At 41.0% G+C, this 17,070-nt stretch overlaps 1 protein-coding gene across 2 annotated transcripts in view; it reads left to right on the plus strand.

Moving 5' to 3' along the window:
* Positions 1-17,070, plus strand: part of CHD7 (chromodomain helicase DNA binding protein 7) — a 191,775-nt gene that overhangs the window by 92,060 nt on the left and 82,645 nt on the right. For both annotated transcript variants that reach the window (XM_053558884.1, XM_053558885.1), the window contains one exon: positions 13,797-14,224. In XM_053558884.1, the coding sequence (XP_053414859.1) occupies positions 13,797-14,224 (428 nt within the window). The remainder of the gene's footprint in view (positions 1-13,796; positions 14,225-17,070) is intronic.

The following is a 17,070-nucleotide window of genomic DNA, read 5'->3' on the forward strand; positions in this document are numbered from 1 at the left end:
CAGAAAGCAGGCAGGAGAGAATGTAGTGTTAACACAGGCTTAATAAATATTTGAAAGACATGGGATAGAAGGAGGTGGAAAGGAGTTCCCAGAGCATAGAGGAATACACCCGGGACAGAGTTTGGCACTCTCTCTCTGGTGTCCTCCCACGGCAGCCCTGCACGTCCTTCTCAGCCTGAGGGCCACCTGGACTGAGACTGCAATGAGCACCACCCATCCCCTCATCTGTATCTGGTCCTTCCTTGTTGGAGGTAAGTCTGTTTAGCAGGTTTTCTGTTAGCAGCTATCTCTGGGGATCATGGTGGTACAAACAACCCGTGAGATTATTCCCCAAATAATTTTTGGGTGGAGAACCTGAGGCCTCAGGAGTACATGTGGCTCTCAAGATCCCCAAGTGCAGCCCCTCAACTGATTCGTTCTGTAAAATTTGGATTCAATCAAAAGGTGCATGCATGCAAGGGTCCAGAGGCCGCATGGGACTTTAAGGCCACAGAGTTTGGAACTACAGAGCTTATTCAGATAATTTTGAATAATGTTAGACTACCATGAAACACCCCCCCCACACACACACACACTCCTTTCTTTCTTTTTTTTGTGTGTGTGTAGAGATAGAGTCTCATTTTACCGCCTTCGGTAGAGTGCCATGACATCACAGGACTCAGAGCAACCTCCAACTCCTGGGCTTCCGCGATTCTCCTGCCTCAGCCTCCCGAGCAGCTGGGACTACAGGCGCCGCCACAACGCCTGGCTGTTTTTTGGTTGCAGTTCAGCCAAAGCTGGGTTTGAACCTGCCACCCTCGGTATATGGGGCTGGCGCCCTACTCACTGAGCCACAATTTGCATCCCATCTTGATGTGAATAATTACATTTTTATTCATCCTCTAAATTGTATTTTAAATGAAAATATTAGAACATAAATATTTGTATTTTAGGCAGAAATGAAGATATTCTGACAAGTCATCTGAAGTCATATATTTTTAAAGTAGCGATGAATTTTTGATACAAACAAGGTGAAAGAGAAACACATTACTCAAATACAGTCCTTATGTAATAGTGTCTCTGTAGCAATTTCAGAGTGTTTAAGTATTTTCAAATAGACACACTGTGGCTCAGCGAGTAGGGTGCCGGCCCCATATGCCGAGGGTGGTGGGTTCAAACCCAGCCCCAGCCAAACTGCAACAAAAAATAGCCGGGCGTTGTGGCGGGTGCCTGTAGTCCCAGCTGCTCGGGAGGCTGAGGCAAGAGAATCACATAAGCCCAAGAGTTGGAGGTTGCTGTGAGCTGTGTGATGCCACGGCACTCTACCGAGGGCGGTAAAGTGAGACTCTGTCTCTACAAAAAAAAAAAAAGAAGTCTCTAAAGCTACTAGATAAATGTTGATGCTCAGGCCAGGGTAAATCACAGCCATTCCAACTGAAACAGCTTGGTTCAGAGGCCTGTTTTATAACCATATTAAAAAATCTGTTCCTCTTTTACTCCCTCAAACTGAGTTCAGGGATATAATGGATCCCATTATAGGTAAAAGGTCTGTGACTCAGCTATCGAGCTACTCAAACTCTTGGCTGTTTTAATTGCCACTATTAAAGCTTTAGTACTTTTATCACATAAAAATAGATATCATTGATGTAAAATGTGTGGCTGTTGAAGATACATGTGTGCCTCTGCCCTTACAGTCAGCTAATCAACCATGTGAGTTTGGAGTTAGGTAGGGTTTATGCAGACGGGAACATGATGAAAATTATAAATTTGCTTCGAGTCTGAGCAAATTTAAGAAAAAAATTGTAATTACCCTGTGGAATCTAAGAAAAAATTCTATATAATAATAATGACAATTATCAAGCTAGAATATTTCCCAAGAAGAAACTGACTTTGTTTCAGTTTTCTTTTTAACTACACTTAATTGAGAGAATGATGGTATATTTTTACCATCCTTCTCTTTCTTAAAACCCCGAGAATAGGGTGTCTCTGATTCTAATACTGTGACTTCAGTGATGCAAGAGAAATGCAGGAATCGTTCTTCTGACTCTATTTGACACATCTGTTTAAGTATGCTAGGTGGAGGTGTTTCTCTGCCGATTTTCTGGTATATAGTTATAGACAAAAATAAATCCCTGCAAAGGGGAAAATACCAAGGTGTGAAGGAAACTCCAAGAACACAGTGGGGGCTAACTGTGAAAAGCAGTTTGTTCTGGGCTTTTCCGCCATGCCGCTATGCTGGTGTTTGTCACAGTCATTCATTATTCATTTTGCTGGGCACAAACCTGGTGAAGCTTCTCTAGAAGAGAAATGAGCACGTCTCAAGGAAAGTTTAACTGTTTAACCACTGTGTACACACGCATTAATTCCTGTTGTGTAAATAGATTAGCAAATAATTGGTGGGAAGTTAGTAAGTTTTTCTATTCTGCAGTTGTAATTGTGGGATTGTATTCAGATAAGAAAAAAAAAATTGACTCAAATCTGAACAGTTCTAGAACTAAAACCTACCCACACAAAACATTTGTGAGCTAATATACATAACCAGCCTTCCATTCTTGCCCAGCTGTGTAGATTCAATTATAATAATTTTCTCAGTTGCATAACATTGCTGTTTGTTTATTACTGCGTTATTAGTCAGTGAATGAACCTCCCTCTTTTTGACCCCTCAGCAGTGTTTATAAAACACTCAATTGCCTTGGTATCTTCTGTTTCATGTTTAATTCCAGCTGGAAGGAGTCATGGGGGACACAATCCCCTGTAAGTGTTAAACTGTTTCTAATGTGCTATAAACTTTCTTTTTACAGTAAGTATCAGAAACCATAATACTGCTTATAGCACAGTTTTCTTCAGTCTTTTTTTACTTGAAAATGGAGAGGTTTTTCTTTACTAAAAATCTCCCCGTGACAATTTAAGTGGCAGTTAACTAATGTCCTGTACTCTGGCTTTTAAAATGCTGCTTCCTTGCTGCAGGCGCATGCGTTAGCTCGTCTGGGCTCTTCCCGTCTGAGCGGGTCCCACCTCTGTCCCTGCCATTACATCTTCCTCTTCTTTGGAGAAACTTCAGCAGGATTGTATAATGACTGAGAATGTGGACTTTGCAGAGAGGTTGCCTGGTTTGAATTTTGACTCTTCTTAGAATCGTTTTTTTTGGTGACTTGGGGCAGATCTCTTAACTTTTCTTTGAGTGCCTTGGTTTCCCCATCTGTGAAATGGGGCTAATTTCATAAGATTGTTGTGAACCCAGAATAGTGCTCTGCCTAGACGTGCTTGTGATATCATCAGCAGCATCTTGACAAAGTATGAGGAAGTCCTGCTGTGCCATCTGTCTTTATGTGGAAGGATAAATATCATAAGGAGAAAGAGGAATCTTAAGTGAAAAAAGCAGAAAAAAATTTCAGATGAGAACTGAGGAAGATTTTAAAGTATGTACTAGTTATTTATTGCTATATGACATATTACAGGTTGAATATTTCTTATCCAAAATGTTTGAGATTATAAGTGTTTTGGGATTTCACTTTTTTCAGATTTTGGAATACCTGCATTATCCCTGCTGCTTGGACTTCCAGGTTTTCAGAAACAATGTGCGCTTCCTCTCTCGTGGTTGTAGAAAGGTTTGGATGTGTTTTAACTGGCTGCAGCTGGGTGTTGTCGGGACCATGTTCTCATCTGAAGTCTTGACCAGGAAGGAATTCATTTCAGGTCATTGACATTTTCGACAGAATTCAGTTCTTGCACTGTGTGTGTGACTGCGGCTACAGTTCTTGCTGGCTGTTGCAGGGGCCACCTTAGCTCCAGAAGTCTGCCTGAAGTGCCCTGCTGTGGTGGCTCCCCACTATGGTGCCTGGCTTCCTCAAAGCCAGCAACAGAGACTCTCCTATGCTGGAGAGCGGGCCCCACCTGCTTTAAAAGCCTCCCTAGAGTAAGTCAGGCCTACTTGAGATAATCACCCCTTTAAATAACTTCAAACTGGTTGATTTGGAAACCTTAATCACACCTGTGAAACCCTTGCCCTTGGTCGTATTCTGTTCGCTTGAATTCTTGGGGCCCTGCACACTCAGGAGGTGGAAATGGTGGGGCTGTCTTAGAATTCTGCCTCCCACAAGAAGTGAATGAGTTTTTATAGGACTGAAGTACTCTATCATTAAGCATTTATTGCAAACTAAATTTGCCAGACTCTAAGTCTTTGAATCCCGGAGAACTTGCCTAGAGTGTGTAAATTAACTTTATTACTGAGCTCCTTAGAAATAGGTTTCTTTCCTCTTCAAAGATGCTTCTCTTTTCAATTCTGCACAAACCACTAGGATTGTTCAGTGTTAGAAAAACGCCTTTGTCAGTCTTTGAAATTTGACTTTTTAAATTCTTAGGCATAGCATAAGTTACTTTTAATATTGACCATTTAAAAGCAGTAAAACTTAACTGCAAACTTAGTAAAAATTGCTTTCCCAGAGCCAAACTCTACATTTTACCGTTCCAGCTTAAAGATCAAACTTGCTGTTGAATGTACTAGTGATAGCAAAACGCGGTGTTAAGTGTATAGTAAAATACCATTGTGTTGAATCAAACATTTTTTTAATATGTAAGTCTAGTCTTTGTTGTTAGTGTCTTTGAATAGGCTTTGCACAAAACATCTTCTGTTTTGCCAAGTTTGATCCTTGGTAAGTTGAATAACTTTAGGTGTGGGTGTCTTCTGCCACATTCAAGTTTCCAGACATACCTTTGAGAACAATATGGACCTTAGGGCTGACTTGAGATAAACAAGACAAATGCCAGTGAAATGGAAATTGGTTTTATGTATTTTTGTTCATTCACAGTTATTGAAGTGAGCCCCCTAAGGGAAGGGTACTATATAAGGTGGTAAAGAAAAGAAAGGAGGAGAGATGGTAAAATTTACTTTGTTAAGCCCACTAAACATGTTCTTTGACATTTTTACTTCTAGAAACAATGTCCAATAAAAGATAACACTCAGTGATTTTATCGCTATAAGAAATAAAGAAATTCAGACTAAAAGGGTGAAAATATAACTGGATCTCAGGGTCCTCTTGTGTGCTTGAACTTTGGTTTGCTTATGGTTAGTCAGCGGGGACCATGAGGTCTACGTTGCAGGCCCTCCTTTTTCTTGAGGTGTTGCTTCTGCAGGAGAATGGGAGACAGGCCTGCTGCCTATAGAGGGTTACTCCTCTGTTGTGGCCCAGGACACTTAGGTTATTCACTGCCACTTGGAATTGTGTTGCGTCTGTGTTTGTTTTTGTTTCTAACCTGTGTGGAGTAGTGATCATTTCTGTTGGCCCCTCCACATTTCTCTTCCTTCTATCAAAAGTACTTCAGTGGATAGGAAATACGGCATACGCTTTGGGGAAAGCTAGCACATGTAAAAATATGATTCCGGTCTCATGCAAACAAGCTAATTTTTATAAGCATTTATGAACTAATGGAGATACATCAAAAGTATGTCCATTTTAACATCATTTCTACTTTGTGCCCTAGGGATGTTTCAACTATGCAGTTCATAAATGCAAGCCTGCAACTTCAGGTGGTGCTTTTCCTAAGAAGTAGCAGTTCATCTCTTACAAAGCTGGGGAAAAGAACCGGCTACGTTAGAGTCCTTGAAATATAGTAGATAAAGTACAAAATCACATTAGCAGTTCTTCACAAGTGGTTTTGGAAGAATTTTCAAGGTAGGGCAGGGAGTGGGGTTATCTTTTTCTTGTTCTTAAAGACTTCGTTCAGTCCCTAAGACAAAGAATGTCCCAGTATTGATTGAATTGAATTATACAGTAGATCATCTGTAAGTTGACCATCCAAGGGACTGTAACAAACTGGTCACCATAAGGAACTAGGCTTAAACGTACTAGCACATACCTGTGGTACATGTTCGTCTGGTGTAGGAAGATTAGGTCAACTTAAGGAGATGGTCAAGGTAGGGAGGCGATCAGCTCTGGAAGTTCTGTACTTTGTCAAGCAGGGTGATTTTGAGAATCATGCTGGATGATAATTGTTAGTTGTAAGACACAGTAAGAATGTCAACTTTTTTTTTTTCTTTTTTGAGACCGAGTCTTATTTTGTGACCCTCGGTAGAGTGCTGTGGCATTATAGCTCACAGCAACTTCAAACTCTTGTGCACAAGTGATCTTATTGCCTCATCCTCCCAACTAGCTGGACTACACGTGCCTGCCACAATGCCAGGCTATTTTTAGAGATGTGTCTTACTCTTGCTGAGGCTGTTCTCCAACTCCTGAGTTGAGGAGATCCATCTGCCTCGGCCTCCCAGAGTGCTCAGATTACAGGAGTGAGCTACCACGCCTGGCCCCTGCGAATGTCCATTCTTAACTTACACTTTTTTTTTTTTTTTGAGCCAGTGTCTCACTTTGTCACCCTGGGTAGAGTGCTGTGGTGTCACAGCTCACAGCAACCTCAAACTCTTGGGCTTAAGTGATTCTCTTGCCTATTCCTCCCAAGTAGCTGAGACTATAGGCACCTGACCCAACGCCTGGCTGCTTTTTAGAAACAGGGTCTCGCTCTTGCTTAGGCTTGTCTTGAGCTCTTGAGCTCAGGTGATCCACCCGCCTCGGCCTCCCAAGTGCTGGGATTACAGGCATGAGCCACCTGCGCTTGGCCCCTTAACTTACATTTTTTTTTAATCTTTGAAAAGTTAGTGAGTTTTTATAGCTTTGGTTTGGAACTAAAGTTTTCTGATCCTTTGAAGGGAATAATTCCAAATTTGTATTAAATTGTAGGCCATATTAACCTGAAGATTAGGGTTAGGGTGTTAGAACTTAAGGCCTTTATGGTTTTGGGGAAAGACAGCAAACCGCTCCCGGGGCTTGTGCTATGACCATAGCCAGTGTTGGAGAACTCCACAGCCACCCTGTCTAGCTGTGGACTAGCAACACAGGGGTGCCTGATCACGTTCCAGAGCTGCTCAGAGGAGGCTTGGTAAATCACATGGATTTTGTAGCAACAGTTCCTGGGTTAGGCAACTGAAAAAATGTCTTGCTTAGCCCCTCTTTAGCTGTATATACCTTTAATCTTAAAGCTTCAGTCCTATTGTTTATTAAGCAGCAATAATACTGCTGACCCCACCAGCTTCATAGGATTATCATAGGAACTGAAGAGAAGAGGCATGTAAACACTCAGCAGAGCACACGGCACATGAACTGTGCTTTAATGGTCAAGGAAAACATTCTTCAGCAGTGTCATGGGGTGGCTTCCTGTGTCACAGGACTTCCCTGTGTCTTGCTGATGACGCTCTCCTCCGAGCAGGGCCAGACTGGAGGGGCCCTTGCTGGGGCAGCAGCATAGCTCTGGGCCCACAGAGCCACCCTTTGCCCACTGGTACCCTTAGGCCTGTGGTGCAGCACCTGGGCCTGGGTGGACAGCCTGGTCAGTTGTGTGGCTAGAGAATACAGACAGGACAGGAAGTCAGCCGGAAGGGCAGCGCAGGGTAGAGCAGAGAGCGAAGATGTGAGCAGACACCCTGTTCTCACCCGCTGGGAGGAAGCCTTGGCCCAGTTAGAATTTCTCAGGCATTTAGAAAAGAGTTTATCATTGGTGAAGTTCTAGTGCCACGTTTTATTTCAGTCAAACTGAGGATAGGAACACTACAGTGTTTTACACATTAAAGATGCTATTTGATGGTTCCTATGGAATAGCCACTCCTAAATAGGGAGAAGAATCTCAGCATTCTGTATCTGATGTGAAACTATTCAACAGTAAATTTAACATAAATGTTCAGTTCATTATTTTGGACTCTACTAATTAAAAATGTGTTTATACCTGGCACTCTGGGAGGCTGAGGCAGGTGGATTGCTTGAGCTCAGGAGTTCGAGACCAGCCTGAGCAAGTGTGAGACCCCATCTCTAAAAATAGCCCAGCATTGTGGCAGGTATCTGTAGGCCCGGCTACGTGGGAGGCTGAGGCAAGAGGATCACCTGAGCCCAAGAGTTTTTTTTTTTTTTTTTTTTTTTTTTTGAGACAGAGTCTCAAGCTTTCACCCTGGGTACAGTGACGTGGTGTCACAACTCACAGCAACCTCAAACTTTTGGTTGGATTTTCTTGCCTTAGCCTCCCCAGTGGCAGGGACTACAGGCATGTGCCACAATGCCCGGCTAATTTTTTTTTTTTAGAGACGGGGTCTCGCTCTGACTCAGGCTGTTCTTGAATTTGTGAGCTCAGGTAGTACACCCGCCTCGGCCTCCTAGAGTGCAAGGATTGATTATAGGCGTGAGCCACCGAGCCCTGCCGAGCCCAAGAGTTGGGGTTACCATGAGCTATGATGCCACAGGTGCTCTACCCAGGGTGACAGAGTGAGACTCTGTCTCCAAAAAAATAAAATAATAAATAAAATAGAATATTTTTGTGCTTTTTGGTTTATATCAAAAGAATCAAAGTTAAAAGTTACTTCTGTTGACTCAGGCTAGTATCTGCTCATCTTTGCTGTACTCCCTCACGGAGCAGGTTTAAAAAGCTTGCTTGTAATGCGTTTTCACGCCTCCAGTCCTCCAGTTCTAGGCACGATTTTATTGTCAGGCAGTTCTATTGAGGAGTGGCCCTCTGGTCAGCTGCAACCTCCCCTACTGTCCCAGCCCAGGCCAGCTTCTTTCAGGAGGCCTAGGAAGCCTGGGAAGCCTGCTCGGTTTCAGCCTGGGTTAGGTGTTCTACGCTCTTGTCCAGCAGGTACTGTGGCTGCCTTGTTTCCTGTCAGAGCCTCAAATATTTGTTAAATAAATAAGTGAAGTAGGCCGGGCTGTTGAGTGCATCTTCTTTTTATCAATTGTCATTGTTACAATCTCAAGGGGACTTACTGAACCTTTTGCTAAATGTTCTTTTGAATGATTACATACACTGTTGGCTAAAGATGAACTTGGGTTTTCATACCAGAATTCTGTTTTTGAAGAGCATAGAGCAGTGTTTTCAACCTTTTTTTTTAAAATCTCATGGCACACTTCAACCTATAGTTAAACTTCTGTGGCACACTTAAATTATGTTAATCAAAAAAGGAAGAGTTAAAAAAAAGAATATATTTATTGTACTTTTCCTTTGAAAATAATTAATCTTTAAAATTTTTCACGGCATACCTAACATCTTCTCACACTGGTGAAAATCACACAGAGATTGGTCTTGTAGAGTGGTCAAGAACTTGGGGAATACTGAAAAAAATAAAAGTTTCAGTAATAGAAATCTGTCTCCAAAGCCATTTTAAAAATACTGAATAGTATGTTTTAATTTGAACGACTGCTTAAAGAGATCTGTATTTTTATAAACCATTTAAACTAGGGTGGCGCCTGTGGCTCAGTCGGTGGGGCGCCGGCCCCATATACCGAGGGTGGTGGGTTCAAACCCGGCCCCGGCCAAACTGCAACCAAAAAATAGCCGGGCGTTGTGGCGGGCGCCTGTAGTCCCAGCTACTCGGGAGGCTGAGGCAAGAGAATTGCCTAAGCCCAGGAGTTGGAGGTTGCTGTGAGCCGTGTGAGGCCACGGCACTCTCCCGAGGGCCATAAAGTAAGACTCTGTCTCTACAAAAAAAAACCCAGCAAAACATTTAAACTATAGTTTAGTATGTTTAAAACTTGTATTATTACTTGGGTCTTGATTGACCTGCCTCTTCTTCATCAGAATCTTATTTTCTCTGAGCTTACAATCCCGCCCCCGTTGCCTCCCTTAGCTTAAGTTTTAAGGAGGCTTTTGTCTTGAGGACTGTAGGCCTACCATGTTATTCTAGTCCAGTTGGTAGCATCTTTTCTTTTCTGTAAGGTGTTACTTTGGTTTTAGACTTGTTGGCATGTAAATAAATACATAACATACACACAAACACACACGTTTGTCTTTACACAAAATGTTTATCCATAGCTGCCCTATGTTACACAATGCTGGTCTGTAGAGACTGTGCGTGTTGAGATCATTGCACACTGTTAATATTACGTTGTTCACCCATGTTACTTGACCTTGCTGACAGGTGAGGCTTCAGGAATGTAACTGATGCAAAACATGATGAAATAAGGTAAATTTTAGAGTCAGAAAATGCTGATGAATCTTGGAAGAAAAACATACTTGTGGTGAATAAAGTTTCTTTTTACAAACTTTTCCATTTTCTCCTGATCATGCTCCTGAGCATTTTGGGTCAGATATGCTTGAGAGGAACAGAGGGAAGCCCCCACTCCCCTGACCTCGGATGCCCCCACTCTCCTGACCTCAGCTCTCCTCTGGTTGAATTTGCGTCCTGTCCATTTTGCTGTTTGCTATAAGATAACTTGTGTGTTTTTTCTACTTTGTGTGTTGCAAACAGTGAAGTATAAAAATAATTATCTTCAGCTTGTGGTAATTGTTTTGACAAAACACACACCTTGGATCATTTTTATTTATGGTTTAAATATTAGTCATGCTGTTTGAGTTCTGTAAGTTTATGGCACAGTCCTTATATATTTTACAACATTCCAAAAGGCATATAGAATTATGATAGAAAAATATACCAAGCAGAAAATCTTACAGGATATATTTAAAATTAGCTTTGGGACCTAACATTTTCTCCACATTTGCTCTAAAATGAGAGGTTTTAGGAATACCCTATATAGTAATATCAGATGGTAATGGCATTGATTACCTGTCGGGCAGTGGAAATTGATGGGAAAACGTCTGCTGTAAAATTAAATAGCATTAGAGAAGACCATACCATGCGTCTGGTTGCGGGGGGCATAGCTGGGCCTTCGAGACTTTGTCAGGGTATTACTGGGAGCTCCAGGTTTTTTTCCCCATATGATTAAGGCAGGCCATCTGTTCTTTGTTAAATGTTTACAAAAACAGCTTTTCTCTAAAAGATGTAAGGAGATGTGGGTCTGGTAAACACTATAATATTTCTGAGCACCTTTTTCACCCTATTTCAAATAGTACCAAAACATAACTGTGCTGCATAGGAAACAGGATTAATACTTTCCTTACATGTAATCTTTACTTTTTTCTTCCTTATGAAAGATGAAATTTTTTACTGGGTTGCTAATTTATGACTTCCTTTATTACCAAAAGGAGCATCCAAAATGATTGGTGTGCTGAAGTATGTGGATGAACTTTCTGTCTTTTTGTGTTGTGTATTTTTTTTAATACATAAATGTGTACCGGGGAATCACTCAAAAAAAGCTGGTGTTCTGTTACTAGAGTTAATGCCATGCAGATTGAAGAAAGGTAAACATACCTGGAATTAATTCACCATCCCAAGTTTTAATCATTGTTTAGGCTTTCCTTTTTCCTTCTCTTTCTTGAAACAACTTTTTCTTCCATTTCCTGAAACATAGCTTGTCCCAAATAAGTTTGATTTCTATGCCCCTTATGAAAATGATATGGCTTCTCCTTTTTAATTAGGAAATAGTAACTCAACTTACAGCACCTAAATATAATAAGGTCCCATTAGTATGTAGGTAATAATTTGGACAGTTTGTCTGTTGATGTTTAAGAGTGTTTGTGAGGGAAAACAGAGAGGGATGGGGGCTGACTCTCCCAGGGTTTGGTTTGCAGCGTTACCCTGGTATTGAAATCTACCCATGTAGATTTATATTCGTGAGCCCTTCCTTAAACTTTGATCTTGTTTCTCTCTCTTCCTATATGTCCTTATTTTTTTTTTTTTTCAGGTTTATTCCCTCTTAGCTATGACCAAGAAAGGGCAATAAGTATTTTACAATTTTTTTTAAACTACTGCAGGATTTTTGAATAAACTGGAAATCACCTAGCTCAAACCTTTCATTTCTCAGAAGAAGAAACTGAGTCCTAGATAGGTGAAGTGACTTTTTTTTTTTCCAGAAAATACAGCTAATAGTAGAACCCAAATTAAATTTTTATTTCCTTCTTTTTTTTTTTTTTTTTTTTGAGACAGAGTCTCACTCTTTGTTGTGGCGTCACAGCTCACAGCAACCTCAGACTCTTGGGCTCAAGAGATCCTCTTGCCCTAGTCTTGTGAGTAGCTGGGACTACAGGTACCTGCCACAACACTCAGCTAGTTTTTCTATTTTTAGTAGAGATGGGGTCTCTTGCTCAGGCTGGTCTTGAACTCCTGAGCTCAAGCAATCCACCCTACTCGGCCTCTCGGAGTGTTAGCATTACATGCGTGAGCTGCTGCACCTGCCCAGACTAAAATTTTAATCTCACAACTCAGAGTTTAATTGTAATAGTATAGCCACTTCCTTCTCAGTCAGTGATCCTTTTTTCTTTTTTTAATGCTCTCTGGGTCACTGAACACTTTGGAAATAGAATGAAACCTGTGGAGCCTTTTCCAGAAAGATGCTGTGTATAAGATTTCAAGAGGAGATGGGCAGAGATATAAGAGCATTGGATTAAGAAACTTAGATTCAGATCTCAGCTTTGTCCCTTGCTGTGTGGACGTGGGTGACCATATCATCTCCTTGAATTCTTACTTCCTTTCTAAAAGAGGGGAGTAAATTATCACATTTTCCTGTGAGATTCAGGTGAATTAACATACAATAAGCATATAGCTCAGTGCGTGGCATCATATAGATGCAGAAAACATTAGTTGCTATCTGTTTTATAGTAACTATTTTAATGCTTAATTGTAGCCTTCCTTTTTTGTTTATGGCAAAACCTTGGGTTATATACATTTATGTTGAGTCTCTACAGACGTAGACCTGGACTCTCCTGTCTGCCCCACTTTTGTGGGTCTCGTGGTGAGGTACGGGGCTCTGGAGCTCTTGGCTTCGATGTTAGTCTCAGTTGTGTCACTTACCATCTGTCCCTCCTTGGGCAAGTTACTTCATCTTCAAGCGTCTTGTCCTCCACTATTAAAATTAGAAGAGTCACCCAACCTTTGGGGCTGGTGTGGGGACGAATGGTACCCTGGGCATAAAGCACGTGCCTGGCACATAGTAAGATTTTTATATCACAGTTATTATTATGTGCCAGAAGAAAAAATGAGTGACATTTGCAGATTTCCCAGTATTTCGTTGAATATAAAGTTCGTTTGAGATCGTAATTTATGGTATGGGTGATAAGCTAGCCAGTCCTTCCCTGGTTTGGATTGTTAGCTGCAGGGCTGTTGTATACCGGAGTTGCTTACTCTGACCTCAGCTGACCATGCAGCATCCCATCCCAATTGTTAATATTTTTTACTGTATTTAAGACAATTTCTGAGTTTATCCCTTATGAACGTCAAGCATCTTCTGCAAGGCCTATCACATTAATGATTCGGGTTCTCTCTGTCCTTCAGTGAAATTTTGAAAGGTAAAACTTTAAGAAGTTAAGATAAACATTGTCTATATTGCATATCAGTACAAGACATGTAGTCAACCCAAAATCATTGTTTGTGTGCTTTTAATTTGACAGAAATGATCTGTACTGTGTAAGATTTATGTGTTGTGTTTACACTTTTGTTTCTGACTTTCACAGCATCAAATCTTACAATGTTCAGCATGCTGTTTTTTATTTTTGTTTTGTAAATGGTTAAATTTATATACTTTTAATTTACATTCCCATTCCTGCATGGGAAAAGAGCTCTGCCTAGATTCTTGTCGTTTAGCTTTTGCTGCTATTTTGTTATCCATTTTTCATGTAGGCTGTTTAAAAAATGGACAGTGTTTCAGCTGAATGATATGTTTTTTTTTATTCTTGAACTGATTTTGTACTGAATTAGTAATGTTTTTATTTTCTTATTTAAAAACTTTTTTCTGAAACATTTTTTTGGATGAGAGAAAAATGATAGATTCTACAACTGTATTTGCTACCTTGAATATAGAATAAGTTTTAGAAATATTAGCCACTAACTTTCAGTTCCTCTCTTCACTGCAAAGAATGATAAACTGATTTCAATTCCTATTTGTGTCTCTCAGCATTCTCCATCGGAGCCCTTTCTAGAGAAACCAGTGCCGGATATGACTCAGGTTAGTGGGCCGAATGCTCAGCTAGTGAAGAGCGATGATTACCTGCCGTCCATAGAGCAGCAGCCACAGCAAAAGAAGAAGAAAAAGAAAAACAACCACATTGTTGCAGAGGATCCCAGTAAAAGTTTTGGTAAAGATGACTTCCCTGGTGGGGTTGACCAAGAACTAAATAGGAACTCACTGGATGGGTCCCAAGAAGAAAAAAAGAAAAAGAAAAGGTCAAAGACAAAAAAAGATCTGAAGGAACCGAAAGAATCCAAGGAGAAGAAAGAGCCCAAGGAACCCAAGACCCCGAAAGCCCCTAAGATTCCCAAAGAGCCAAAGGAAAAGAAAGCAAAAACTGCCACGCCAAAACCCAAATCCAGCAAAAAGTCAAGGTAGGCTGTGGGCAGCAGCGACAACCACCAACATGGACAGTAGAGAAATGAGAGCCATAGAGTCACATCCTGGGAAATGGGGGTGGGGCGGGCGGGAGGGAGGCGTGTTGGTTTTTCTTATTATTACTGAGCTGCTTTCCTTAATATCCAACTAAAAAGTTAAGGTTTTTATGCATTCTAAATTTAGGGTTTAATTATTATGAACTGTTGATTTAGAGATCTTGCTGGAAAAAAATTATCGATTACTTAAAAATCAGTTTCTTGTATTTTTGTAAAAATTTGTCATCTAAAAGATGGAACCAAGGGAACAGTGTGATCATTTGTAAGCAGAGACGAGCAGCCTCATTTTCAGTGTTGATGCAGAAGTGAGCAGGTAGGATTCGAGGAGAGAGACGGTCACTGTAGTGTCCACTAGGTACTCCAGCCCTGCTTCTCAGAAGTCAGAAAAGGAGAATGGATTCTCTCCACTTGGTGGAGTAAGCCTTCCAGGGGCAGGGTTACCGTCCTACTGGGCAACATGGAAGAAATCAAATGGCACTGATCCATTAGCTATGCATTCAAGGATAGCATGAATTTCAAGTTCTGGGGAAGAGCCTCCTCACTCCAGAGTCCACCCTCCAATTCTCTGGCCCCCCAGAAGGCATATTTATTCAGTAAGAAAAGCTGAAAGGAGAAGACATTGAAGACTAATTTTTTTCATTTGTACTGAACATTTCTTACAACTGTTCTGAACCAGTTCCAAACATCTGAATCCGTTTTTCAGAATATGGCTCGTGTTAGAAAATATAGTTTCCAGATGGAAGTGTGGTCAGCCTTGGTTAAGCTGAACCTGTTTGCTAACTTTGTTAGAAAACATGCCACACCGCAGTCCTCACCAGCACATGGGAACACGCCCCTGTGTGCAAATGTACACACTGGGTTCTGCACTTGCTGTGAACTTTTTGAGATCACTGGCCTGTAAACCTTCCACTCACAGGCTGCCCTGTGTGTTCAGGCACAGGGGTGCAGGTACAGGAGATGAATTCTTTGGCTGGAAAAGTGTTGCCTCAGAGCGAAAGAGCAAACTTGGGTTGTCAATTTCCTGCTAAAAATACCTAAACAACCCCAAATACATTTTTTCTTTCTTTCTTTTTTTTTGACACAGAGTCTCACTATGTCGCCATTAGTAGAGTGCTGTGGTGTCACAGCTCACAGCAACCTTAAACTCTTGGGCTTAAGTGATTCTCTTGCCTCAGCCTCCCAAGTAACTGAGACTGCAGGTGCCTGCCACAACGCCTGGCTATTTTTTTGTTGCAGTTGTCATTGTTGTTTGGCGGGCTGGGGCTGGACCCACCAGCTCCGAACCCACCAGCTCTGGTGTATGTGGCTGGTGCCCTAGCTGCTTGAGCTGCAGGCGCCGACCCGCCCCAAATACATTATTAATGTGGTGCTTTGAAAGTCTGAATCATAGTTACTTAAAATATTTTTCCCTCAGTACCTTTTGTGGTACTAGAATAACTGAATTGTGTTCATTAACTCAGTCTTACAGATAATATTTCCATTTACTTAGGAGCTTTCTTTGATGCCCCATAAGTGATCTCTCAATTGAAAACTATCATTTTTTTTCCTCCTCATGGACATTCTTTTAAATGCAACCCATTACAAAATTTATTTTCATTTACTTAAGAAATATTTTATTAAGTACTTATTTGCAGGTACTAATTTAAGTGTTAAGAATAAAATAGTGAGGAAGGAAGACATAGGTTGACTTTCAGGCAGAGCAGAATCTAAACCAGAATGTGTTCTTTTTCTGTGACATAAAATGTAGGAACCTGTGTTCTAAAGAAGCTTTCTCAGGGTCAGAAAGTACAGCATGAGCATTAATTTTAACATCAAGGTATATCTGGCTTCAGTTTTCATCTGCATTTTTGAATTTATCACCTAATGGTAAAAGTTGGTTAAAAAAAGAGAATAATACTATATCTTGGATGTTGTCATGAATTTCTAAGTATATTTTTTTCAAGTTTTTTAAATCTGATGAGACTATCTTTAAAATTTTATTATAGTTTATATACCTTTACTTCCTGTGGATAGAAAGATAACAAAATGTTTTTAGCAATGAAAGTTGCTGAAGTTTCCATAACGGCTCTAAGCAACAGCCATTAGCTGTCCATCCCAGACTGCGAGTGGGAGCCCGTGCAAAGCCAGGGGTCTGGCATTGCTGAATCTGAGTAATGACTTTGCGTTAGAATCATATGCTTTGGATAGGAACAAGAGGGTGTATTTTCTGTGAAAGAGCAAGTGTGGTACTTTTCCTCCACTCCTTTGCTTTTGACTAATAGTCTCAGTCAATGCCTACATAGGCAATAGTTGTTTTTATCCCAAGTGCCGTGAAAATATTTGAAGGGAACATTTCTGACAGGTCTGGGGATGTGCAGGTTAAATGGGAACTCATGGAATGTGGCCCGGGGACTTAGGTCATGGTGGTGGCAGCAGGGGGGAACCAAGAGTGTTGGTGGACGAACCTGTGAGCTCAGGCAATCCACCCGTCTTGGCCTCGTAGAGTGCTAAGATTACAGCCGTGAGCCACCGTGCCCAGCCCTGACATTTTAAATAAATTAACAAAGCAACCCGTAGTTTTGTTGAGCCACATTGTTTCTACTGGTCAAATGATCTGAGTATGCCGCGTTGTGGTCTCCTTGTTCTACTAAGTGTGGAAAGGAAATAGCATCCCTGAAGCAAGGATAACTAGATACAACTACATGTAAATTCTGAATAGCATAGCAGAATAATTATGTAAATTGAATATGCAGTGATGAAGGTAATAGGGGGTTTGGGTTATGTTAGTACTGGGTTTGAATTGCCAT

The sequence above is a fragment of the Nycticebus coucang genome, chromosome 13 (genome assembly GCF_027406575.1).
Source record: "Nycticebus coucang isolate mNycCou1 chromosome 13, mNycCou1.pri, whole genome shotgun sequence".
Lineage (NCBI taxonomy): Eukaryota > Metazoa > Chordata > Mammalia > Primates > Lorisidae > Nycticebus > Nycticebus coucang.